Genomic DNA, 26,062 nt, shown 5'->3' with positions numbered 1-26,062 from the left:
ATGCATCCACTGGCAGCACGCATCAAAATTCCAGTCAGCTCTCCATGTTCGTTTGGACTGCTTTCATCCTAACATCAAATCCATCCCAACCTTCACTTTCAACAAAATATCAGAAACACAAAAACACATAGCTTGAAAGTACCACGTCATGCTGCCTCTTAATGTGGACTGCGGAGAGCGGACTGACCTGTGAGGAGAAGGTGCAGACCAGGAAGTCGGTCTGAGATAGGAAGTGAATGTCCAGGATGACTCCTCTCAGTGAGTTCTCAGTGTAGCGGTTGTGAAGGCCCGCCGACCACGAGATGGAGTTATCACTGATGAACTCATAGTCTGGATACCTGGATGGGAAACAAAGTCAGGAGTCAGGGTGAGATAAAGTCACAAGACAAGAGGTACTCAAAGAAACTGGAAAACATGCCCTCACGTACCCAAAATGACCATCAACACACACACAACACACACACATCTGGTCACTGACTTGGTCTTGGCTTCCTGCAGCAGGGAGGGATCGTCAGTGGCCAGGTAAACTCGTTTCTTGTCGACATGAACACGTCTGGCCAGATGTTGGAACTGTTCCTCCACATGCAGCATGTACTCCTCTATGGGGTGGAAGGCCGCCTCTGTCCCCACTTTATCCGTCCTCCTCACATGGACTCTGCACACACACAGGCACACACACAGCCTTACAAACCAGCGCTGTACCCTACAACTGCTGTAAATGAAATGCTTTTTATCATAGTTTCACTGCTTTATTGGTTGCTTTCATATATTCTTCATAAAGTTGTATTTGAGTTTTGGACTTTACACTCTAAGCTAGTACTGAGTATTACTCACCCCTCACATTATATATGTGGTGTAATGCACAAGGGCACTTCGCCTTACAAACTTAAACACATTTAAGGTAATCAAAATCGAAGAAGTGCAAGACTTTGCTTTTTATTTATTTGGCATTGAACCTTTTTCAATCTCTTCGTACTAAATATGTTAATTATTTGTAGTACACATTTTTCATTTGCAATTTCTGTCAATGTGGTTTTTTGTCTAATAGGGCGACACCAATATATCATTTGACCTGTGTCACGTGAGCTCTTAAATTGCACACCTGTTTCCAATGCATTTCACACCCTGATAAAGACTCTAGTGGAAACACATTGGTTTATCCATGTATTAATAAAAGAATTTTAACTACAGTCAGAGAGCTTTGGATGCATTTTTGGACTGTCTGCCTGTACCATGGACTTGAACACTGAGTGAGCTGGCCAGTCATTGGTTTTTATTTTCTTAATTTGTTTACCTAAAAAATCCTGCAAGCACTTTTATTTCTTTGGCAAATGTTAGTTCCACTGCTGAGATTTCAGAAAAAGTATTGCTATGATTTTGCATGTTACATGGACTGTGTCAAATAGAAATATGGATCCTACTATCTGTCTGAATAAAAAGGCAACCTTTTTATTTATATGGTGGTGTGTTCTTTATACTATGACAGTTTTCCTAAAATTCGATGAAAAAACCTTGCTTACATTATCGCAGTATAATGAATATTAACCCTTGTATTGTGATTTGTATTGTATTGCCAGATTCTTGGAGATTCAATACACAGCCCTACTAATTAGACACCAAAATACATCATCCTCACATTGATACCTTGGTTAAGTTACAATAAACCATTCGAATCACAAATGGTAGCTTCTATTTCACACCAGGGTACTACGGACAGCTACCTAACAGAGACAGCAAACTAGTTCGAAGACACGGCCAAATGCGAGTATAACGCTGAATATATCAAACTGTGTGGACCTTGAGCTAATGACTGAGGAGAGATCTGGACCCCTTGGCTTGACCAGTTGGGAACCGCTGCTTTAAGGTATCGACCAAAATAACCCAATACCAATGAGTATCGAAACTTCTCCAGTCAAACGATAACCTGCATTCAATCTTTTTATTGTACCCAGATCTACAAAAAAAGACTATTTGTATGGTTTTGGTTCTGGTTTTTCTACACTTGAATGCTACGTGCGATTGGCTCACTACTGCAGCAGATACAACCCAGACAGTCTGTGGTGTAGCGTAAGTAAAGGTGTTTTTGATTGAGTTGGCAGTTCAGTGTGACAAGATGCCACCAAAATGTTTAAAAGTATGGCTACCCTGGATGCCTGTGGCATATGCTGGCATTTTACGCAACTGAATGCTTCCATTGACATGATGGGTATCGAATTGAGTAGGAAGGAAAGGTATCAAATGACAAACTCTATCGGCATTTGTATCATTTAAGGGGTACTGGTACTGGTTCTGGCCCTGACATTTGCTCCACCAAGTTCTTCCGTTTGAGTTGCAAGAACTTCCTATTTTAACACCATGAAGCAATGTATGTTTGTGGGGGTTTTCTGCCTTTTTTTCCAGAAACACACCCATTCTTTGCCTGAATTACAAAGTGAGAAACCAAGTAAGAAATGGCATCTTGCCTGCTTCATCTGAATTCATTTTGGTGTTTAGAAACACTCAGGAAAGGGTGCTTGAACAAGACAGACAAACTTTTCTCAGACACACAGGATTTACAAATGCTTGCATTGTTCTATTGTTTCATGCGCAACAAAAAGAAGAGTTCTTCAGGCTGTCCCGCAGCTTTGTTTTAAAGAGTGGATGATTCAAAAATGAATCATAATTAAGAACAACAAGGTGACTGACTGCTGATAAATCAATAGCAACTCCAAGGACCTCACTTCTAAAATCCGACAGTGGTGAAGCTAAGATGGGATGACACCGATGTACTTTTATGTACTTTTTATTTAGTGTGTTTTTTATTCTCATTGGGAGAACCTAACTCAGCAGTCAGTGTTTTGATGTTGACGTGTATTCATGTGTTGTAAAATAAAAATGGCTCTTCAGCTTGAATGGCGTATCTTAGAAATCTTTCCATTGTTGGTATAAATGCAAACAAAGGAACAATGGGCCAAAAGACAAAGAAATAAAAGGAAAATACAAGGCAAGCGGTGACAGAGAGGGAGGAAGTTTAAGAAACAGAGTGAGAAAGAAAGAATGGACAGACAGAGAAATATCCAACACAACTGTTATTTTTTCGGTGTCCTTGTCATTGCTCGCAGCAAGCAAGGACAAAGAGAGACTGCTGTCACCGGCTGTACGTATGAGGAAAAAGAGCACAGCTTGTAAACAGAAGAAAAGATGGGCAAGAACGGAGACATTCCCTCCCCTGACAAAGCGGCATCCCTCAAACTGATAGACACTGAAACGCAATTTTATTCCACCCAGAACTATTCAATTACAAAACTACCCAGCCACATCTGCATTGTGACTTCTGGCCTTGAGGAGCAAATGAAATTTTTAAAAATCTAAGATGGAAAAAAAGAGAGACACATTCTGCAACCTTGAATTCAGGGAAATATGGAGTGTAGACTTTTTCCCCACTTTCACACAGCTCCTCCTGGGAGCTTCCCAGTACAACCAGCTGTCTGCAGCTGACCACGGAGCAGCTCCACTGGAGCATCTGGGTTCAAGAGATCTTTTTTAAAAGACACTTGGTGAAGAATATTAGCCCTTCACTTCCCCCATTCAGGATTTCCCAGTTGCTTTAAGGATTCAAACAGCTTCTCTAACCTCAAGGCTGCCTCCAGCTCTTTGGTGAAAATGAGGCAGAGGAAGAGAAGTAAAAGAGGAAGAGTCGGGGGTTAAGAGAAAGAGAATAAACAGGCTGTACCGAATTTCTACCACTGGCCAGTGATCAATCAGTGACCTGGGGATGGCGCCATAGAAATAGACCCTTTATTTACGTGACAAATAAAACCCAAAGAATAGAGTGTGTGAGTGGGCGGCAGGGGTGTCGGAGTCTTTCATTTGGTGTCTCTCTCTGCTTGGACAGAGGTCTTGACTCCAGGCTTTTCCATCCTTTTGTCAGGGTCTCCTCTCTCCTTCTCCCTCACGTCTTTCATGTCTACTGTTTTTTTGTTCCTGTGAACTCTCTTTTTGTCTTGCCCTTTTCTCTCTCCGTCAGAGCAGCACAGGCCGCACCGAGGCATTTCTTAGCTCTTAGCCATCTCCTCCCTCCCCTCCCCTCGCCCCTGCGCTCCCCTCCCCAGAACTCTCCCACACTACTGCCACAATAATTGAATTCATTTCTCTCTATTCACACTGTACTGGCGAGGCAGGGCGATCCTTGCAGTGGGCGTAAAAGCATACATTAGAGACATCAAACACACCCACACTGCACGCAGCAACTGCTGATTCTGGCAGATTGTGACAATAACAAAAACACCAAATAAACGGTTTGTTTGACAATGACCTCTGGATGCCCATCAACTGCCCATGAAGAAGAAAATTACCATATTACGACTATACTTGCTGCAGAATCACTGCTTATGCAACAGCGCTTTGACATCAAAACATGTCAAAGTTGTTCTTAAGAACTCTAAGTCCCGCCCCTTTTCGTTGTGTGCTCAAATAACAGCTGAGTAAGCCTGGTATCCTGCAGAACCTCCGTCAATCCTTCCCTTTCCTGTTATACAAGATATTCAAAGTGCAAGGCTTGTCTACGGTAAAAATAAAACCAAATTTTGAAGTTGGTTAAAAGATCTGGCAGAGGAACCAGTAAAAGCATTGGTGTCACACTCTGTACAGATACATTATGTTGTATAGTATATCTTAAGTTAGCTAATGTTAGCAAAATACAAGCTTACGAGCTAGCTAACATGTAGCTACATCAAGATGAGTAACCCTAATGTCAGATCAACAATAGCCCCGTTTCCACCACCACCTTTTTTTCTGTTTCCACTGTGGATGGTACCAATGGAACCGTTCCGTACCGTCCCCATTTTTGGTCCCCCCTCTGTTGGGGGTACCTAGCACACAGATCTGGTACTAAAAGGTGGAGCTGTGAACACTGCAGTCTGTTGAGATCTGGTACTAAAAGGTGGAGCTGTGAACACTGCAGTCTGTTGATTGGTCAGCAGCAGGAGTTGTGGCTTCCAAAGGTACCATACTGAAAGTGCTTCCTCCTCATCGTCGAGCAGGATCAGTCAATTACAGATGGGTGACAAATTAAAGCAAAGGGCAACCTTAAGTGTATGTTAAGATGTTTGGCCACCACGAGCAAAGACTATATGAGTCTGTGAAACTCTACTGGACTTTTTCCTTTAATTTGTCACTGGACTTTATATACTTTTTGAAAAATAATAGATGACAAACTCAAACTTGTCCTCCAGTCGTGTGCTTCAGTATCGTGTAAATCAAATTTAGTGGAAGTAAAGATATGTGATAATTTTGTGAAAATTTCAAGTAAAATAAATATTTTACACTTTCAAATTTCAAATTACTACTTGGCTAATGGCTCAGTTCCCTTAAGTGTCCCAGTGACCAATTCCAGTGAGCGAGTGTGCACAAAACGAGGACCTCCCCTAAAAGGACTGCAGCTATCATTTAGTTATTAAATAAACCTGTGCTTTTCTTTCTTTATTTTCGCACTTAGTAAGTTTTCATTACAACTGCAGCATACCTTAATACTAAGATACCACTTAATTAATAACACTCATAATTTACAGGTTTTGTAAAGAACTGTTCTGTTGGAGTTGTTTTTTTCAGTTTTTCTCATACCTGGTACTTGGTGAGAAAATGTCTAAGCTGTAAATATCTGAGAAATTCAGAGCGTGGGATCATGAACTCCTGTCTTATTTGTTCGAATGACTTGAGCTCCATTATGAAGGATCTGATGTTAATAATTAAGTCTGTGTTCAGACCACTTTTTAAAGCCTGTATCTGTAAGTGCTGATATAAAACTCTTAAGATAGACTATACTGGCCACTGATGAGATTTGCTTTGGCAGACCAAATGCAGTTTGAATTGCTCTCCAGATTTTTAGGGTTACTCTAGTCCACTCTCCCATTTGAGGTTTTTTTTTTTTTTTGAGAAACATTTATAATTTACAGGCTTTGATCTGAAATAAAAAAGGTGTCTAGATTTTTTGTCTTGTAAAGTAGCCAATCGTTATCACAGTTTATTGTAAATTGGGCTGTCTTGCCATAAAAAGTTCATAAAGTCTTATAATATCAATAGAGAGTGGGTAAATTAAACTGTGAATGAATATCTGGAGAGTGATACAGAGAGGGAAACACGATGTCTCACATCACCAGGATGGTCTTACCAGGCTACATTAAAGGAGCCGACATTTTGAGCATTTATATAGCAGCAAACAACTATTTGCTATGTAAAGATTTAATGGAGGGGCGTCAGTGGCTTAGTGGTAGAGCAGGCGCCCCATGTACAAGGCTGTTGCCGCAGCGGCCCGGGTTCGAGTCCAGCCTGTGGCCCTTTGCTGCATGTCATGCCCTCTCTCTCTCCCCCTTTCACACTTAACTGTCCTATCCATTAAAGGCATAAAATGCCCAAAAACGAGCAGAGAATGAAGTCATGCTACATCTGCCACTCGAGATCACTGTTGCTCAAATGGTATGCCACGGTAGTGTGCCTTGATGCAAATCCAGGTTTGCCATGGGATTTTGTGATAACCACACATTACTATTGCAATATTCAACTACGTCTATACAAAAAATGAATTGTTAATTGACTGTATCAGTATGTTGTGCGCCCCTATTTCCCAATAAAGAGGCAAACTCAAGCTAAAAAATTAAATTGAATTGAATTGAATTGAATTTAAAAAACCTTCACAGGGAACCTATTTGTTGCTTTTTGTGCATGGGAATTATAAGTGTGTGACAAATCAAAAGCCCTGATTGGCAGCCAGTGTGAGGGATGATAACATTTAAAAGGAGAAAGCCATGAGTGGGACAATCAGTCGCTTTATCGTAAGGAGCAAAATACAACAAAGCACCAGCGAAGACGACAGCGGTAGACAGTATCACGAAAGCTACGGCCTCATTTACACCGCAAGCGATGCAGTCGCTGTTAACTCCCGTTTTCATTTCGGCGAGCATGTTATCACGTTATCGCGCTGCTCGAGTCGTGCTGCTTTCGCGAGCAAGCTCGAAAATAGCACAGACGCCGATTTTTCCACCCTTGGCTTTGGGTCCAAACTCACTTCGTCTTCTTTGGGGTTTATTGGAGATTTGCAAACACAGGGCACTACCGCCACCAACTGTTCGGGTGTGTTGCCGCTACGCTTGTGGACTGCTTCGCGAGCGCTACGCAAACGCATTGCTTGCGGTGTAAATGAGGCCTACCTGTCTTATTCTTTATTATTTTTATTGTCTTGTGTCTTGATAACAGTGATAACACACATTACAGAAGCTATTGTGCACAGATGTAAATACAGGTGTGCCTTGAGATTTTGGTTTGCCCTTTGGTGTGACCTGGGCCACTGCTCTAGATTAACACCGTTAGCTGTGTCAGCTCTGTATTAGGGCTGTTTATTGAATTAGCATTGTTAGCTGCTAGCCTCTGTCAAGCACCTCCATGTTGAGAACTGTGTACAGACAATTCTGCCCCAGACTCTGAATCATAGATACGCTTTGAATGTTGCATACAGCTTCCTTAAGTTAAGGATCTAAGTTTACACTGCAAATTGTATTTTTAAAATCAGATTACCACATTTTTGTATTGTTGATTCTTTAAAACCTTCTTTTTTAACTCATGTTTTACTCTGCGACATGTGATTTAAAAAAACATACAGGTATATACAAGCCGTATTCATATAGAATAGACCTTAAAAGATACTATAAAAGATATATACAGTAAATCCATCTCTTGGTAACCACATTGCCATGGCGATAAGGCCAATCTGGTCTCTGCAATAAAAGCAGTCATCGTCCTTTCTATCTCTCTCTCACTCTCTGACTATCTTTACTACCATTAGGAAGCATTAAATGGTGGCAGGATGGAGCTGTGCTGATAGCTGCTTTTAGTCGGTGGCTCCCAGGCTTCCTGTAGCTCGCGTCCTAAGGGAGCGGCGGGCTGAGTGGTGGTGGTGACTGAGGCGTGCGTTGGGGTCGACTGCCGGTTGTTGGGTGCTCTGGGGACAAGCTGCCTTTCTATCCCTCTTGGTTCTCTCTCCATCAACCTCTGCATCTCCCACTGTTGACGCGCTTTTTACTCGCACTGACACTATGGATCTCTTTCAGCCCTACTTTTACATCTCACATTCAACCCCCCCCCTCCTCTTCACTTTTCCATACACACACACATATCGCCTTCCCCCACAGTGCCGATAGAAGCGCACAGACACTTTGTTGCAGCATCAGTGCCGAGTGGAGTGGATGTATCAAGAGCCGAGAAGGGATGAAAAAAAAAAAGGGATGAAAACTTTGTTCTACCCAGCACATCATTTCAATAAGCCTTTCCCCAGTGATATGGAGGGAGAAAAGGGTTGGATATATGAGTGTGTGGAGGAGGGGGTGGGGATGGTGGTGGAGTGGGAAACACAAAGAACAGGGATAGAGATGTGTGTAAAACTATGAGAGCAAGAGGATTGTGGGTAGGGATGTGCGCCCGGGGAACGTGAGGGAGAGGTGAGTGTGAAATATGAAAAATTTGAAAAATCTTGAAGCGGGATGAACAAATGAAGACGGAGCAACGATCACAAATGAGAGGATGTGAGAGGACGGGGGAGATTGAAAAAGTTGGAATGAGTCATGGAAAATAAAAAAATTAGGAATAAAAGAGGCGGGGGGAGTCAAAGAGGGCTGGGAGAGAGAGAGAGACGGCAGCTGCTGCAGTGATGAAAGGCAGAGGTAAAAACCAAAGAGAGGAGCATCTGAGAATAGAGAGAGGGGAGGGAAAAAAACGAGAGTATAACAAGAGGGAATGAGAACTAAGCAGAGCAGGACAGAAAGAGTGAGGAAGAACGGTGACGATCGCTTGCAGCAAAAATGGAAAGACGAAGGTGAGGAGAAGAGTAGTTATGAAGGGCGAAGTGCTGGCACAGAGACTGTGAACATGTGGATGTGAGAGTTATGAAGGGGACGACAGAACTAAACCAGGCCGACTTCACAAACTATCAGAATATAACTCTTAGCGTTTGTTTTAAACCACTTCCCTTTAGCAGGCGGGTGGAATCAGCCTCGTGGGACGGCGCGGAAACTTTAGACAATCTCAGCAAAGTATCTCAAAGTCATTCCACATACTTTCCCCGTGACTGACAGCTTAACAGTCATTATGTGCATTGTCCAAATGTGCCGAATCTCTTCAATCTGCTCGACCAAGTGGGTTAAAACGACTGTGGAGAATTATTTGCAAAGTCCTATTTGATCCAGGTGTGAAGTGCCGCTCAAAGACATTCAGAGCTATTTATGAGTTAAGACAGGCTGGCAGACGGCACATGAGTGTTCGTCGACTGAGCGCCTGACAGGAAAAATAAACAAGTGCATAAACAGCTAAACATGTCCAACCCATTTCTTAGAAGCTGCTGTCAGAAGCGGTGTACAATATTGTGACTGCATACGTTCCCACAAGGGTTGGCTCTCATGGGAACTGAGCACCTCACACCGATTAATACTTCGCAGTTATGTCGTACTGGCCCATAAGAAGTCGGTTTCAAGCTGTGAGAGCAGAATCTCTGGAGACACAATACTAAGTAGTGACAATCAAAGACGATACGATACAAAGGCTGAAATCAGACCTGCTAATGGCATATTTGGAACGCCTGGTATCGTCTCATCTGCGCCGTTTATGCCAAGTCTCATGAAAAGTAATATCCAGGTGGTGTGCTCAGATATCAGGGCACTGCGGAGCATTGTGTCGGAATGTGGAGAGACTGTCCTGTCTGCAATGTGGAAGTGCTTCTGTGCTCTCATGTGGACTGTTAGAAGATAAGGATGGCTCTAGTAATTGCAATGTTGAATGGCCAGCCAGTCCATCACTTTGGTCCTTACTGACATCAGCAACTATTAGATGGACTGAAATTAAAGTGTGTACATTCGTGTTCCCCAGGGCATGAAATCTACAGACTTTGGCGATCCCTTAACCTTTAGTTTAGCTTCAATACTTTAGTTCAGTGCTTCCCAACTGTTCCAACCTATGGTATAGATTTCTCCTTCGTCATTTGTCGTTGAGGTAGTTTTCTGTCTCCGTTAAATAGCTGTCTGTTAGCCACTCACTCTACAACAAAAAAAGGCACCTCAAAATAAAAGCTCTCTGCTGGAAATTGAATATACTTCAAAATAAAGTGTGTTTTTTTTACAAACTTGATGCATTTGTGAGTCACTTGTGGTCCATTCAGAATGGGCACCAGTTGGGAACCACTGCTTTAGTTTATGACCAAATACCTGCAAGACATCTTCGGCTGTACTTTGTGTTTCATGCTAATTGACCCTTTGCTATGTCCCAGCCCTCGAATGCAGACTGGTCGATCATGGCGTAGCACCAGCCAGCTTTGACAAAGGCTCTACAACTATAAAGCTGTGCTCCATAGACTCTCATGCAATTTGTAAAAAGCATGCAGGTTGGAAAAAGATAAACGTTTCTTCCCTGTTCCAAAACCAAAATCAAACCCTGAGAAGTGTAGGGTTAGCTAGCTAGCTACTGAAGATATAGCCTACTGAATGTATACACATGCTGCTTTTGCTTTTTAATGATTATAACAGTGAAACAAAGACCGACCCTGCTCTACAGGAACCAGTGAAGGAGGGAAGCAGGGAAACTTTGCTGATATTCAACCACCTCTGTGTCATCACAGTGTGCGCAGATGAACGGTGTTTGGCTTACCCCCAAGCCTGTCCACTGCCTAAGGTCTGGGTGCTGGCAGCACTGGGGGAAGCCAGACACCGCTCATCTGGACATGCTGTGATGACACAGAGCTGGTTGAATATTGGCAACGTTTCCCTTTATATTCATTGTCTTCTGTCTCATGAGGTGGTGGTTCACTTTTACAGTGTGATGTGGAGGTTTTAAGAACAGCTTTCTTCTTTATCTTTTGAGTTTGACATCCTGGATATATCCTTCAAATGCATATTGTAAACTCTTCTGTCTGTTTATCTCTGAGCTCCCTGCTATTGTTAAAAAAACAGTGATAATATTTCTTCAGGGCGTGACGTTAGTTACAGTGTGGGCTCCATGCTTGCTCTGACATTTTGTTGGACCATCACAGCGAAGGGTCAGTTCACAAATTCTAGCACGCTAACACACTAAACTAAGACAGTGAACATGGTAAACATCAGACCTGCCAAATAGTAGCACGTTAGAACTGTACCTGTGAGCATGTTAGTATGTTGATAGCTCAAAGCACCTCTGTGTTTAAGTACAGCCTCACTGAGGATAGCTGTATACTTCTTGTTGTTGTCAACACAGACTTAAACTAACAATGCATTAGTCCTTCTATAAAACTTTTCCACTCCTCTTCCTGTCTGAGGCACTCAAGCCCATTCATCCCTAATGTAAACGTAATTATTTAAAAGCAGGTCTTAAATATATCATCAATTTTTGTAAAAAGGCCAAGTGATTTCCCAAAACAGCTGGACACTGTAACAAACATTATCCAAAGGGAGTAATAGTGCATTTGTTGGGACTATTTTCGGCAGAGGATTAATACGAGTAACTCATTATTTACAGGTATCAAACACTTTAATGCTTTTTAAAACCTTTTAAAGATAATTTTTAGCCAAATTTAAAACTGATTTTTTGAGAAATTGTCTTATTCAAGCACTGCAGGTAAGTATAAAGGTAAGTGGTATATATGTGGTCCTGTGCAAAGGTAGATTTTATATAGGAAAATGGTTATTAGAGTGAGTCAGATCATTCTACATATTGCTAACAGTTATGTATAAGAGTATAAAGTAAAGCAAAAGGTTTAAAGACTTGTACCATGAGTATTGTGGACATTCACTTGGAGGAGCTTGACTCATTTTGACAAAACAAAACTGAAAGATGGATAAATGAAATTTGATGTTTGTAGCAATTAAAACATAACAAATTCACATTTAGGACTATTTAATGACTTTCAAGGTCAATTTTCAGACTTTTGACGGACCTGCAGACACCCTGACCGTGGTGTATGTGGGGTTAATTCAATATAACTTGTAGTGCCTGGCCATCTTCCCTGTAATAAAGGAACACGCTGTCAGTGCATCACTGTGGCTCATTGATGTGTTTTTAATAGTTTTTTGGACAACAATGGAGCTCTGTGGCCCAGAGGAATAAGAAACATCAGGCTTTGGCCACACAGACAATAATTGTTCGTGGGATATGTTCATTGTTGCTTTTGGTCTTTTCATGGGATTTGTTGACAGTAAGAAAAATATAGAATATAGCCAGCCTTATCCTTTAATCAACAAAGACTACTGAAGATAAAAGAAGAGCTGGCGGGCTATTCATTTTTTAATGCGGTCATTAACGGCGTTATAAGCTCTGCTTTCCTTGTCTTGTTCGCTTTTACTGATTTTAAAATCTGTCAGAGATGCTTTCACTTCTCAGCCATTTAATTGCTTTAGCAACAATATCAGATCAGGAGGTCTTCGGTATTAAATGACTTGGATTGGACTGGAGACTAAAAACCCTCATGGGTACATTAATACATGAAACAAGGCCGAATCAGCCATATCATGCGCCGCTGTTAGAAAAAAAAAACTGAGTGATGAGTACAGAGTGATGAAATTTCTTTAATCGAGTTGATTTGCATGAATATGAGCTGTATTAGTGTAAAGCAGGGAAGTAATGAAAGAAGCAAAAGCCTCCCAAAGATAAATAAAGGTAGGAAATTAGCCAAACAAAACACTATCATCGAATTAAGTTACTTTTAATACTATTGTATTAACCTCATATTAACCTCACCCAGAGCGCTGTTTGTTTTCCACCACAGCCCTTACGGCTATGTCTTTGTTTTCTTCCTCCTATGCCTTCTGTTTGCTTTGATTGTGAAGCGCTTTGTAAACTTTATGCAGAGATATGCTATAGTAACAAAGTCATTATTATAGAAGTGTTATATAACCGCAGAGAGAAAAAGGAGCAGACAAAGCCGCACAGACTGAGACGCTTCCTTACCCGATGATGGGGTGTTTGAAGCCCAGCTTGGCGGTGGTCTGCTGGATCTCCTTCTCCAGCCACGTCTGCGGGCGCACCAGGTACTTTACAAACTGCGACACCCACCAGACGGAGGGGTCGCCGTGCAGACGGTGCAGGCGTGGGGCCAGGTCCTCGGGGATCGCTAGGGGCAGGTAGGGGGGCCGTGGGTGGAGACTGTCCACTATAGGCAACTCCACCACCTGGACGTCCTTATCGTGGGCCTCTCCTGGATGGAAAGAGGAGCATGATGAGCATAAGATCACTGGGTATTCAATACTTATTCAACATTTTTGACAGCACAGCTCAAGTTTAGGGCTGTGCAGATTATGCCGGTTAACATTAAACGTATACTACGCAGGATTTTCCTAAAAAACTATATATAGATTCATATAAAAGTAATTCCGTCATCGCTTATGACCCTCTACTTCTTATGTTGCTGGGTTCGGGACGTTCCTGGGCAAAGCACGCAGGGGAGGTCAGGACTTTAAATAAGGTAGTGACCAGGTGGCAGACCATAAGCAGCAGGCATGATAGCTACGAAAATTGTGCACACAGTGCTGAAGAAATGCAAATACTGGCACTTCGTAGAGCGGACAAATCTCGTTCCGATATGAGAGTGAATCTGAAATTGGCTTTCACTTTCACTATACAATTTCCAAACACAAATTACCTGACAATTCCTGCATAAAATCTTCCTGAGAACTGAACTTTTTCTCCTAGCTATTAGCATATTTGTATTAAAAAAAATAAACATTGTCAATGATAATTAAGTCCCAGTGTCCACAAACAACACGACAAGAAAGTCCCAGTGTCTTCAAACGAGAACTTCCTAATTAACAGTAGGGTTGGGCGATATGACCATAATCTCATATCACGATAGGTCATTTCATATCCCGATAACAATACATATCACGATATATAGCACATTTTAATCAAATGAATAAAAAGTTGCCCCCCCTGACTTGGCAGAGATAGCTGCCATCTTGTTTTTACATGGATCAGTGTATTGTGCAAATTATCCTTCCATTATTACGACTTTCACTTCCTCTAAATAGTCAAGGTTGATTGTCTTCTCTACGCTCTGCCAGGGCCACCAGATGGGACAAAAAGTGTCCACAAACGAGGACAGCAGGTCTAAGTTAAGCAGAATGAAGTATAAGGTCAGGTAAACCCAAAATGAGATGTCCTCATATGAGGACTCACAGGGTCTCAGGAGGGTATACCTTTAACGCATACATCACTTTTGTCCAGTCATCAAAAGTTCAACCTATAAAATATCAGAAACCTGAGAAAAATCCTCATCATAGTTTCCCAGCGCCCACAGTAATATCCTCAGATTGTTTTGTGCAGCCAACAGCCCAAAACCCAAAGACGTTCCATTTGCTATGAAACACTCCAGAGCAAAAAAAACAGCAAATGCTCACATTTGGGAAGCTGAAACCAGCAAATGTTTGGCATTTTGGGTTGCTAAACGACTTAAGTGATTAATGGATTATTAAACTTGGCGATTTATTTTATGCAGATAGACGACACATTTTAGCACGACCCAAGTTAAAACCAAATTTAATGGGGTTTTCAGTATAAAACTGAGGTTCTAAGGATAGAGGGTGCGGCATGATGTGGACATTGTAAAGTCCTTTGAGATAAAAGATTTTTGGCTATTTAATAAAACTGACTTAACCGTCTATCAGTAACAGGCTGTCAGTAGACTTATTTGACTCATTTTCAGCTCTGATGGAGCTTTAATTTCCCTGTTCAGGTCAGACAACTTGCACCTTTTATCTTTTATTTTTAATACATAGAGAGTTTGGCCTGTCAGTGTAGCTTTCTGTCAAAGAACTGACAAAACTGACCAACATCTGACGTTCACTGAGCCTTTCAGTGTCTTTTTTACTAGAATAACAACTATACATTATGTTACTCTGCCAAGATTAAATATTATGTTGTGATGCAGTGAGGGATTTCCGCATTAATCTTCAGCCTTATTATATCCATTCCTGTTCTGTTTCCAGCATCAATCCAAATCCTCCAGCCCCTGTGAGTCCAGCTTGTGTGACTGACAGCTGCTCTTTGCCTGTCCTTGCTTAAAGGCCAAGGTAAGCTCCTTTCTATCAAGGCTGTGTAGGGCCAGGGGCTGATGCAAGGACCTGGATTGGAGGCGTTGGAGGGCGGGGGGGGCGCTGGTGGTCTGGCATTGGCCCCTTCAGGCTGAGTCCTGCTTGGCAGAAGCCCTGGGCACAGAGTTGAGCAGGGCTGATTACGAAGGTCACCTCTCTGGGCAGAAGAAAGCCCCCGGTGCACTGCCAGACCTCCAAAGCACATCAAGGCCAACTGTCCATGCACAAAGACACATATGTGTGCACGGTGCACAGCTGCATGTGTGAACAAAGGTGGAAAACATTCATTTACAATGCACCTATCCGCCCAAAATACACACTCGTGAACATGTACGGGGGTCTTGTGAACAGAAGGAAAAAAGGTGATCCAACACTGACAACTAACGGGGATCCAAATAAAACAACAATAAAAAGAAAAGCATTCACACACACAAACACACACACACAAGCACACAAAGAGCCCCAGCTAATCTCATCGCACCAGAAGGGATATGCCTGGCAGACAAAACCTTCACTCTCTTTCAGTCTTAAAACCCAAGGAGTTTTTTTTTGTCTGTGTGCACGTGTGTGTGTGTGTGTGTGCGTTCGTAAACCCCTGATTTACGCAAAACAAGTTTGAGGCCCGTGTTCTGTCAGACTAAAGTGGCTTCTCTAACTGCCACTGACAGGCCCTAATACAGCTGCAAACACATCCACAACACACTCCCAAATAAATGGCATAATGAGTCATTAAAAATGGCCTTTCACAGAAAGGGTACATAAAAAACATGTGAAAAACAAGGACAGAAACAGAGGCTTCAATTTATGTGTGTGTATGCCTGAGCATGAACTGAATATAAATTGGTAGCAGCATTAAATATTGAACAGAAAAAATATTCCCAGGCCTGTCTTTGCTTATATAACAGCATTGGCATGATTCACATAAGGGGGAATGGGCATATTCTGAGGCCTGCACTTCTTGGCACAAATGTACAGAGATGCAGTATGTCTGCCTCCCACAGCTACTTAATTAGATCACAAAGCTCTTTTAAATTTCATCTCAACTCCAAAGCCTCTGCATATATTTCCTGTATGCGTCATGACTTAAAGCATATAGGTCTGCACTGACACAGAATTCCTGCACTGTATTTTAAGCCTGTGATCTATACCGAGCCTAATAAATATCGCATAAGATTAACATAGCTGTGAAACTGGAGAACCGGGAGTGACACCATCCAGACACAAAATACGGAGCTCCACCATTCATAATACATTTGTGATGGAGTTTATGAACTTGGGGAACTCTTGTTCCAGTCTTTACATGGCAGGGAACATTATGTTTCTCCTGCTGCTCTCAGACTCACTCATAAGGCAGTAATATCTCTACAGAGAACCTCAAAGGAATACACTCTCTTTGGCAAATTAGCTCTTTGATCAACGAACCATTGTTCCACAAGAAGACTGGTTTCCCCTTTGTGGGTTCAGAATTTAGTCTGCTATACCAGGCCTGCGCTCTCTCATGCTGTCCACTGAACGTACAAGTTGTAGTAGAACAGCAGCATGCACCAATGGGTTAACAGACACAAGGGCTGGGTATGAATCTCATTACTTTCTTCTGATACAGACAGATATGTGTCTGTGGCCTCTGGAATCTAAAATTTCAAGTACTAAAACTGGTGTTGAACGTCTGCTCAGATTTGTAGACATAGTTCCAAACTAAAACGACATCTTTGGCAGTTTCACACATGATTTTATTCAGGCAAAGTTTTTATCCAACTGCCTGCAGCTAGTATCCACTCCCAACAGAGAGAGAAGGGGGGTCAACCTTTATCAATATTCCCATTACATTATCACAATCTAATGAAATTGATTCAGATTTTTAACTTCAATGGGGCTGGACAGGTAAATTTTGAGAAATTAGCAACTGCTGATCTTTGCCTTTGGTTGTCATCAGTGGCAAACACATTTTAACATCCAAAAAATAGGGATAATTGGTGATAAAAAGGTGGAGGCTGCCAGAGCAGGCATACCCACTGACAGGCCAATGAACACCGCCATTTACAAGATTAATGCCTCCAACAGAGAGAGCCTTATAAAACTTTTCAACATTTTGTTTTGTGGTCTGACAAATGGAGCCCTTCACATCTTTACCTCGACTGGTGGATCTTCAGATAAAGAACAGATATGATGTGGTGCAACTGACAAGCTAATGTCACAGGATGAATAAGGCACGCAGGTGATAAATGATGCTAGCTAGCCCAGAGTCTGTGTTTGAGAAACAAACATGATGTTTATTTGGCAGCACAGTGTTGCAGTGGTTAGCACTGTCACCTCACAGCAAGAGGGTTTATGGTTTGAACCCTAGGGTGGGGGAGCCCTTCTGTGAGGAGTTTGCATGTTCTCCTGTGTCAGCGTGGGTTTTCTCTGGGTACTCCGGCTTCCTCCCACAGTCCAAAGACATGCAGGTTAATTGGTGACTCTAAATTGTCCGTAGGTGTGAATGTGAGTGTGAATGGTTGTCTGTCTCTATGTGTCAGCCCTGTGATAGTCTGGTGACCTGTCCAGGGTGTACCCTGCCTCTCGCCCGATGTCAACTGGGATAGGCTCCAGCCCCCCCGCGACCCTCAAGAGGATAAGCAGTTACAAAAATGGATGGATGGATGTATGAAGGAATGATGGTTGTTTGTTGTTGATGATATTTTGTTGTTTTGTATCGTTAACCTGATGGTGCCATCATCTCCCACAGAGACAGCATCACACCAACTTCTTTAAACAGATAGCCAATTAAAGATTTTTCTCAAGCTAAAGATGGATAAAATAAACGTAGGCCTACTGCTCCTACTATACATCAACAAACTGCCATAAAACATTCGGGACGCCACAGTTTAATCCACACTACTAAAGCTGCTCCTCTTTCTGGAACAACCGCATAGTCAGTAATAATTTTGCTTTCAGCCATGCTTGTTTTTGCTATGCGTAACAATATTGCCAATATCACGATATGAATTTTTCATATCATAATAAAAATGATGTCAGTATTATTGTGAATGATATGATATGGCACACCCCTAATGCCTGGTAGCCAGCCTGGCAACCGCTTTTAAAAGTTAGCGCTGAACGCTAGAGCCAAAATGTTTCCATCATTACTTTATTGAGGCAAAGTTCTGGTAAGGCTGCTTGTGACTGGATGGAAAAATGTTTTGTAGAAAAACATATTTCTAAAAGTAAGGTACTGAAAAAAAGTACAGTTTGGTGTCAGAACCAATATTTAGAAACTGTATTGGAATTAGAATAAAATATTTCAAACATTATCCAGTCCTAAAGGAGGGACAGACCTCTGGGTGAGACCGGCTTTTCTCAGTATTCCAACTGCATAAATAATAATCCAATGAAATATATTGTTTCCCTTACTGTAAACATTCAACTTGTTTTCTCCTCTAAATTATTCTGTTTCCTTCTTTTCTGACACAAAGCAAATGACAGAGGGGCACCCTGTATGTTCTGATTATTTCAATGTGGATTTTCTTGTTATGTTTTGTTTTTCCAACTTCCCATTTGAGGGAAGAAAATCAGCAGGTCCCATAATGACTTTATCACTATCTTTGATTTTCCCCCCCGAGCTATATGTTTTCCAGACAGAAATACCCTGTCACAGATGCATATACCATGCCTCCTTTCTCTGTCTATAAATGACTCATATCCTGGGGGAAACACTTAAAAGAAAGTGGGATAACCGTGTAGAGATAAATGAGGAAAGGTGGGAACTGGTAGGGCTGCAACATAAAATACCAACAATGTCAATTTCCCACATGGGCACAAGATTAGGGGAACAATACAAAGAAGTGCTAAGTATAGAAGCCACAAAGAAACATGCTCGTCACATTTCTCAGTGAAGGTGACCACAGTTGATTGGTGGCATTTACCACAAAATGATACAGCAGAGAAAGGATGATAATGGTTCAGGAGTAACACAATTAGAAAATTACAGTGTCCTGAAGGTGTGAAGCTTCCTGCCATCCATGCACTACACAAAACCCTTTATCATCTCAAGCCATTCGCAGAGTACGAAACAAAAACTGGTTAACCATAGAATAAAAGCCCGGCATAACATAACACTTGCAAATTCAGGGGCCACTGCAAGTTTAAAGGAGATCAGTATTCAGTGCAGTCAAACGCTGTAATTGTACCAGCATGGGCAAACATTCCACTTAATTAGAGAGATATTGAATGTATATCTACTTATTAATCCAAGGTTTTAGTGTCCCTTTGTGGTTCAGTGCCCCAAGGAATGTTCCTGCCTGCACTGTTAACAAAACAGGCATGACCACAGGCATAGTCAAGTACCCACCAGGCTTAGCTGTGCCTAGCTAGTTAGCTGGCTTGGTCAACAGAAAATTCTGCCTCTGCAAATTACAAGACTTTATGAGGATGAGAATTCAGGATGCTAAAAGGCCTGGGGAGTGGCGTTTGTAGTGAGCTGGCTGTTGGCAGCGAGCAGCCAGATGGCGTATACGCATCTATAGGAGGCTGTTTGTTAGACAGACACCAGGAAAAAGACATTAGATAGTGGAAAAGGACACATGAAAGGCAGGAGAATAAGAAAAGGAAAGCGCTAGGAGAGCAGGAGATAAGAAGGGAGAGCCCAGGAGAGCACAAGTCAAATGAAGCGATAGGAGAAAAATGGAGAGCTGAAAGGATGCAGCGATGAGAAGCAATGAAAGCAATGAGAAAGAAAGTGATAGAGAGGGAGAGAGAAAGGCGGGCATTGTAAAACTTCCAAATTGTCACTGATCTTGGTTTACAAATGCTTTGGTTTCGACAGCTTAGCAAAGGCAAACACACTCACGTTGTAGGATTATCCATTAATCATATCAAAATCACGATTTCGACTCATAGCCATGTGCAGTCTCATTCATAAATGATCTGCTATCTTTGCATTGGTGGGGAGATGCATCCCCTCCAAACAAGAACATCGATCTTTGCTCTTTGGTACCAGGTATACATACTGTATATACTACCTGAACATGGTGTTCATTAGGGACAGCATATGACCAGCACAGAATTCTGATAACACACATACAGTAAATAAGAAGAAAAAGAGTATATAGCCATGCTGGTGGCTCTGTGAGGCATGCTAACATGCTAAAAATGAAAACATTTAAGGCCCAGACACACCGAACTGACATCAAACAACTAGCCACAAAGACCATACCCAACAGCCAACTAGCACGTGCGTTCTGCGCATGCTTGAGAGGAAATAACTCTCCACACCAGCAGGTGGCGGTAGTCTGTATTCATCATTTAAAAAGGGAAACTGCAAAATTGACAAGACAGATTCAAGCCGCTAGCTAGCAAACTAGCACATTAAAAACACAAACATATGCTAAACGAACAAAGGATATTTACCATACGCTTGTGAACAACAACACAAACAATTACATTGCCTCATGTTGCCTGGGTCTCAGCCAAAAAGTTGCACCTGAACACACAACAGAGACTACAACCACCAAGCACATACATTCTGTGCCTGCATAAGAGAAAATAACGCTCCATACTAGCAGGCAGTGGTAGTCTGTATTTGTCATTCTAAAAGGGAAACCAGAAGATGGACAGGACAGATTCAAGATGCTAGTTAGCAAGCCAGCACATTAACAACACAAAGAACAAAGGATATTCACCGTAAGGTAGCCAACAATAACACAAGCACTTACAAACTGTTTCTGCTGAAGAGCAAAATGGCTAAAAAAAAAATCTTACCTAAAATAACAAGTTTGTTTTGATCTCATGCCCTCTTGATTTCAGTCATTTGTTTACTTTCCTCACTTCTGTTTCTCTTCTCGCGCACTCAGCACTGATGGGTTCCATCAGGTCTTACGCCGATTCAATAAGCTGAATTGTCTAACAGACAGCCAAGAAGGGCTGATATGGGCCGACTATTGCCAACAGTGCAGGACATACTGCAAAAACTTGGGCGACAGACAGTAACTGACAGCCCAATGTTGACTAGCCAACAATCGGCTTGGTGTGTCAGGACCCTAGCATGCTCATATTTTGCAGGGTATAATGTTTACATGTTCCCCATCTTAGTTTATTATGTTAGCATGATGGCATTTGTTAATTAGTACTTAACATACAGTACAGCTGAGGCTGATGGGAGCGTCATTAGTTTTGCAGGTATTTGGTCATAAACATGAGCCTAGATGAAAATTAATCTCATTTAATCCTGGGGTACACATGATCATCTGTATCAACAAAGCACACATGTGAACCTCATGGTGGTGCTATTGGTAAAGTCAGGGAACCAACAAAGCCATAAGGCTACATTGTCTGGGAACAATGAATGTCTGTGCCAATCTATCTGGTAGATGTTGAGATATTTCATTGGACTGATGAACCCTTTGACCCGCTGGTATCACTGGATAAAAAGTCAGTGAATCAACAAAATAAGCCAGATTCAAAATCCCCTCTTTCAAGCTTCACCTTAATGAATCATTAAGGCTGCATTTAGACCAAAAATAGCCCTCCGGCAAACACCACAGGACTGTGTTGGTGTGGGGTTGTTTCTCCAGGTGTCGGTGTAAACATGAAATATGAACCAGGACTTTAGTCTGAGGACTAATTACGTGCCAAATGTAAAATTCTAAATAAAAAATAAAATCATAAATAAAATATATACTAGATTACATATATTAAATTAATTAATATACATTGCTTGCCTCAAGAGTAGTATGGTGGACCTTCAGTATGCTCAGGGAGTTGTCAGCTCAAGCACATTTTCACTTGCATTAAGACATGCACAATTTTTACATCCAACAGTAGATTAAATATTGATGTCAAAGTGGATTTTCGGGAGGGAAATGTTTACGTAGCACAAGAAGAGCTTTTAATATGAAAACATAAGACCCTTAGGTCAGTCTATGCAACAACCTGCAACAAAGAGACACACGCAGTCTCCTTTAGTTAAAGTTACCATGTTAAGCTCTTTTTCAGGTGCATACCTGTATTTTGGGTTTCTATTAGATGATTTAATGGTCAAAAAACACTCTATTGTCCTCCTACTGTCTGTGCTGGAACGACTGGATTCACCCTCCATCTGATACGCTCCATTTCAGCATCCGTCTCTTCATGCACCCTCTTCTGTAAAAGCCCAATCTGCTCTGACTGATCAGCATTTCCGGGTCTTCCACATTTTTGCTCTTGCACCATCATCACAGCTAAGGGAATGACCGTAATGGCACTGTAACGGCACTTTCTATCTTTGTAGTTGGTTTCATTGGACTTGTATTGCTTGGAAAAAACTTGGGTCCATGTTTACTTCCCGTCAGCTGATGTAATTCACCAAATGTGCAAAGCATTTCAATAGGATATACAAAGGGTTCCATTTTGTTTATGTTTCAAGTTTGAAATGTAGTCCAGTTATGACATCACTATTTCACTTAAAGCAGCTGTGCGGAACTTTTTACCATTCATAAAACTGTCCCTAGTTCGTATCCCTGTGCTGTGGGTGTCATACCGCTTCGACCAAAGGGGCGCTATAATCAACAAAAACGTAAAGTTCCGCACAGCTGCTTTAAGTCCTAGTGGCTTGTTTAAAGGCACAGATTGTGAATATGGACTGTGGCATTTCTCTGTGGATTGAGTGGTTGGATTTGGATTGGATTTTGATACTTTGACAGTACTTCTATAGCATCTACTAGGGGTGGGCCATATGGCCCTAAAATAATATCACGATATTTCAGGGTATTTCTGCGATAACGATATTCTTGACGATATGACAAATTAGTGAAACAAAAATTAAAAATGATCATTAATTCAAGAAAGTAGAATTGCAACAGTAAAAGCTAAACAAAAATATTTTTCTTTAGTTTCTTTCTTTAGTTTGTGAACAACAGTAACTCAGAGTGAGATTCTGATTCTGTATACAATATTAATAGTTCAACAAAATAAAATCTACCACAAATTACACATTTAAACAGCTCCGAAAAATAACAAAAATGTACCCTGGGATCTATATATATATAAATCAACAGGTGATTTCCTTCTTTAAGAAAAATCCTAAATGGTTAAGTTGTTTGACTCTATCTGGACCTTTATGCTCTGCCATTTCTCCTCTAATCATCACGCTGCAACCTGTGACAGGCTGTTATGATACCACAACTATTGCACATTCACATATATGTAGGTTTTTGTCAAGCCGGAGGAGTCACGTAGGTTTACATTACCAAAGGTTTATGACAAAATCACTTGACGACACTGACTCCCGTGTTCGCACGGCGAGAGAGGAGAGGGAGAGACGCTGTGCTGCTGCCAGAGGAGGCGCTGAATGAGTTCCCTCTGAGTGGTAACTCAGTGTGAGAAGTCCGGGGTTGTTCATAAAACATCCACGACGCCACAGTTTATTCCACACTACTGAAGCCGCTCCTCTTTTTGGAACCAACACGGAGTCAGTAATAATTTCGCTTTCAGTCATGCTTATTGTTACCGTGGGTAACAGTATGACGTCAATATGTAAACATGTCGTAATATTGTGAGTATCACACTATGAATTTTTTATATGATATCAAAAATTATATCGGTATTATCATGAACAAGACGATATGCCACACCCCTAGCACCTATACCTGCTTTATTATATTTCTTGCTTCATCATTTCTGTTGTCCCTGATGGTCCATGATAAAAGATATTCTCAATGGAAAATGATGAATCAAAACTGTGTGGGGAGCTGGAGTTAAATAATGGACTACACCTCTGCAGAACTTCCTCCCTACAATCTCTGTCTCTATAAAACACTACAAGTAGTAACTTACTGTAGGTCAGAGGAGCAGGTTGTTTACTGAAATCAAGTCACAGGATTTCTTGGCAATGAAACCTTTGAACAGTAACCTGCTGCTGCTACACTGGCTGCCAAAGTGCTTTAACAGGAATTGCACAGTCCTGCTTAGCCAGGGAGTTCACACTTTGTTTTCGCTGCAGTAGCACAAAGACGGTTCCGGCAGACCCCATCTTTTAGCAATGATAGATCGAAAAACAGCGCAGGGTATTTGATTATTAAGCAACCAATCGCTATCGCCTGCGGGCAGCACTGAGGTTATGGCTATGTGTGTGTCACATAAGTGCTGGTATGTGTGTGTACCTACCTGACCAGTGTCCAGTGGTGGCCCCAGAGCGGTCGGTGCAGGTGTTGCTGACAGGCAGGAAGACGGTCTCCCAGCCACCGGGGGCATAGCGCCAGTTGTGGGACTCCAGGATGAGCGTGCGCTGGGTGCCATAAGCGATCATGAAGCAGTAGACGACATGGTGGAGCTGGCAGCCATAACCACAGCCCTTATTGATGTTACACACCAGCTTTCTCGCCTTACTGCAGTCTGGGGGGTTCTGCGAGGAGGAGAGGAAGGAATGTTTCAACTTTTTTTATTGCTTGACCTTCTTCTTGTATCTCTCAAAGCCCTGCTCTCTGACTTGTAATAACACATGGCTGATATTGTTTTCTTTGTTCCCTTTTGCCTGTCTGTCTCATGCTCCACTTCGCTCTAATTTTATACCTTAGTTTGCCCCTTTCTCTTTTACCTGCCAGTTTCTTTTTCTCTTCTTTGCACTTCGTGACAGCCTTGAAAATTCCTCTTGTACTATCTTTTTTCATCTCTTTTTTTCTGCCTCTTTCCTTCTCATTGCTAAACCATAAAACCTGACATTCTATAGTTTTATATTTTATGGTAACAAGTATTCTCTGGGCGGTCAACACCTGATATTTTATTAATAAGATACACATTAATGAGCCACACCTTTCAGGGATAGACGCTATATTTTTTATGTACTGGCCCCATGGACCACCAAGCCCCTAAATCTGGTGACCAAAGTACTTTTTTGACGGCCCAAATGTAACCTTATGTAAAACAATTCAACAAAACTTAAAACAGCCTTTGTAACTGTGACACTTCAATAAATGAAAAGACATTAACAGAATGAAAATATCTTAGTAAACAGATGTATATCAGCTCACAGTCCATCGTTTCTGTACTTTGTTACTATCATATATAGTTGTTAGTGGCGAAATAAAAACACCATAAAAATGTTGAGGTAATAAATACTTAGACGGAGAAAAAGTAACACTAAAAGATACAGAATTGATTTTAAAATAATCCAGATTATATATGAGTTAATTGCTGTTTGTTATTGTTTTGTGTTTAGTTTCTCTAAATCAGTGGTTCCCAACTGGTCCAGCCACAGGGTCCAACTTTCTCCTTAGTCACTAGTTCAAGGTCCACACAGTTTAATACATTCAGTGTCATACTAGCGTTTGGCTGTTGTCAAGCTAGTTTGCTGTCTCTGTTAAGTAGCTGTCCATTAGTCATTCACTCAACAGCAGGAAATGGCACTACAAAATTAAAGTGCCGTGCCGAAAGTGTGTCTTTTTTTCCCCTCAAACTTGACACGTTTGCAAGTCACTTGTGGTCCATTCAGAATGAAGCCGCGACCCACTTTTGGACCACGATCCACCAGTTGGGAACCACTGCTCTAAAGCACTTTGTGATCAATAGCTACAGCTACAGCTAAATACAGTATTTTTTTTATCAAAGCACAAATACCTCAATACAGAATGGAGTAAATGTAAATACAAACACTGATGGACTGATAGAATCTGTAACTCCAAACTCATAGTACTGTTAACGTTACCTCCAAACTGTACATTAAACTACAATTCAATGTTTAACGCTTCATGTTCTTCTGAACAGAAACTCCCAGTCCTGCTGTGTTTAGCCCCGACAGCCGCTCTGCTTGCTAGCTCTATTATGGTGCATTCCATTTGTACTGGAAAGTCAAAAATTCCAAGTTCCCAGTTGGAAATTTCAACTGAAACAGTGACTGAAGTCATAGCTCCAACTCCGAAAGTCTGAGGAACCTCACCAACCAAAACCTTAAAATCCAATGGAAATCCAAGTGAAAGTTGTAATAATGCACTGTTTGTTAGCACTTCTCCGTTACTTGTGTCTTAATAAAAGAGTCATACACA

General features: G+C 41.6%; 1 protein-coding gene across 1 annotated transcript in view; it reads right to left on the bottom strand.

The window, feature by feature from the left end:
- Nucleotides 1-26,062, bottom strand: part of fut8b (fucosyltransferase 8b (alpha (1,6) fucosyltransferase)) — a 132,601-nt gene that overhangs the window by 4,427 nt on the left and 102,112 nt on the right. The window contains exons 6-9 of the mRNA XM_050058236.1: nt 24,189-24,426; nt 12,934-13,180; nt 479-655; nt 188-338 (exon numbers count right to left, since the gene is read on the bottom strand). Of these exons, the coding sequence (XP_049914193.1) occupies nt 188-338; nt 479-655; nt 12,934-13,180; nt 24,189-24,426 (813 nt within the window). The remainder of the gene's footprint in view (nt 1-187; nt 339-478; nt 656-12,933; nt 13,181-24,188; nt 24,427-26,062) is intronic.

Source organism: Epinephelus moara, chromosome 12 (assembly GCF_006386435.1).
Source record: "Epinephelus moara isolate mb chromosome 12, YSFRI_EMoa_1.0, whole genome shotgun sequence".
Taxonomy (NCBI): domain Eukaryota; kingdom Metazoa; phylum Chordata; class Actinopteri; order Perciformes; family Serranidae; genus Epinephelus; species Epinephelus moara.
This window is presented reverse-complemented; position numbering and strand designations above follow the sequence as displayed.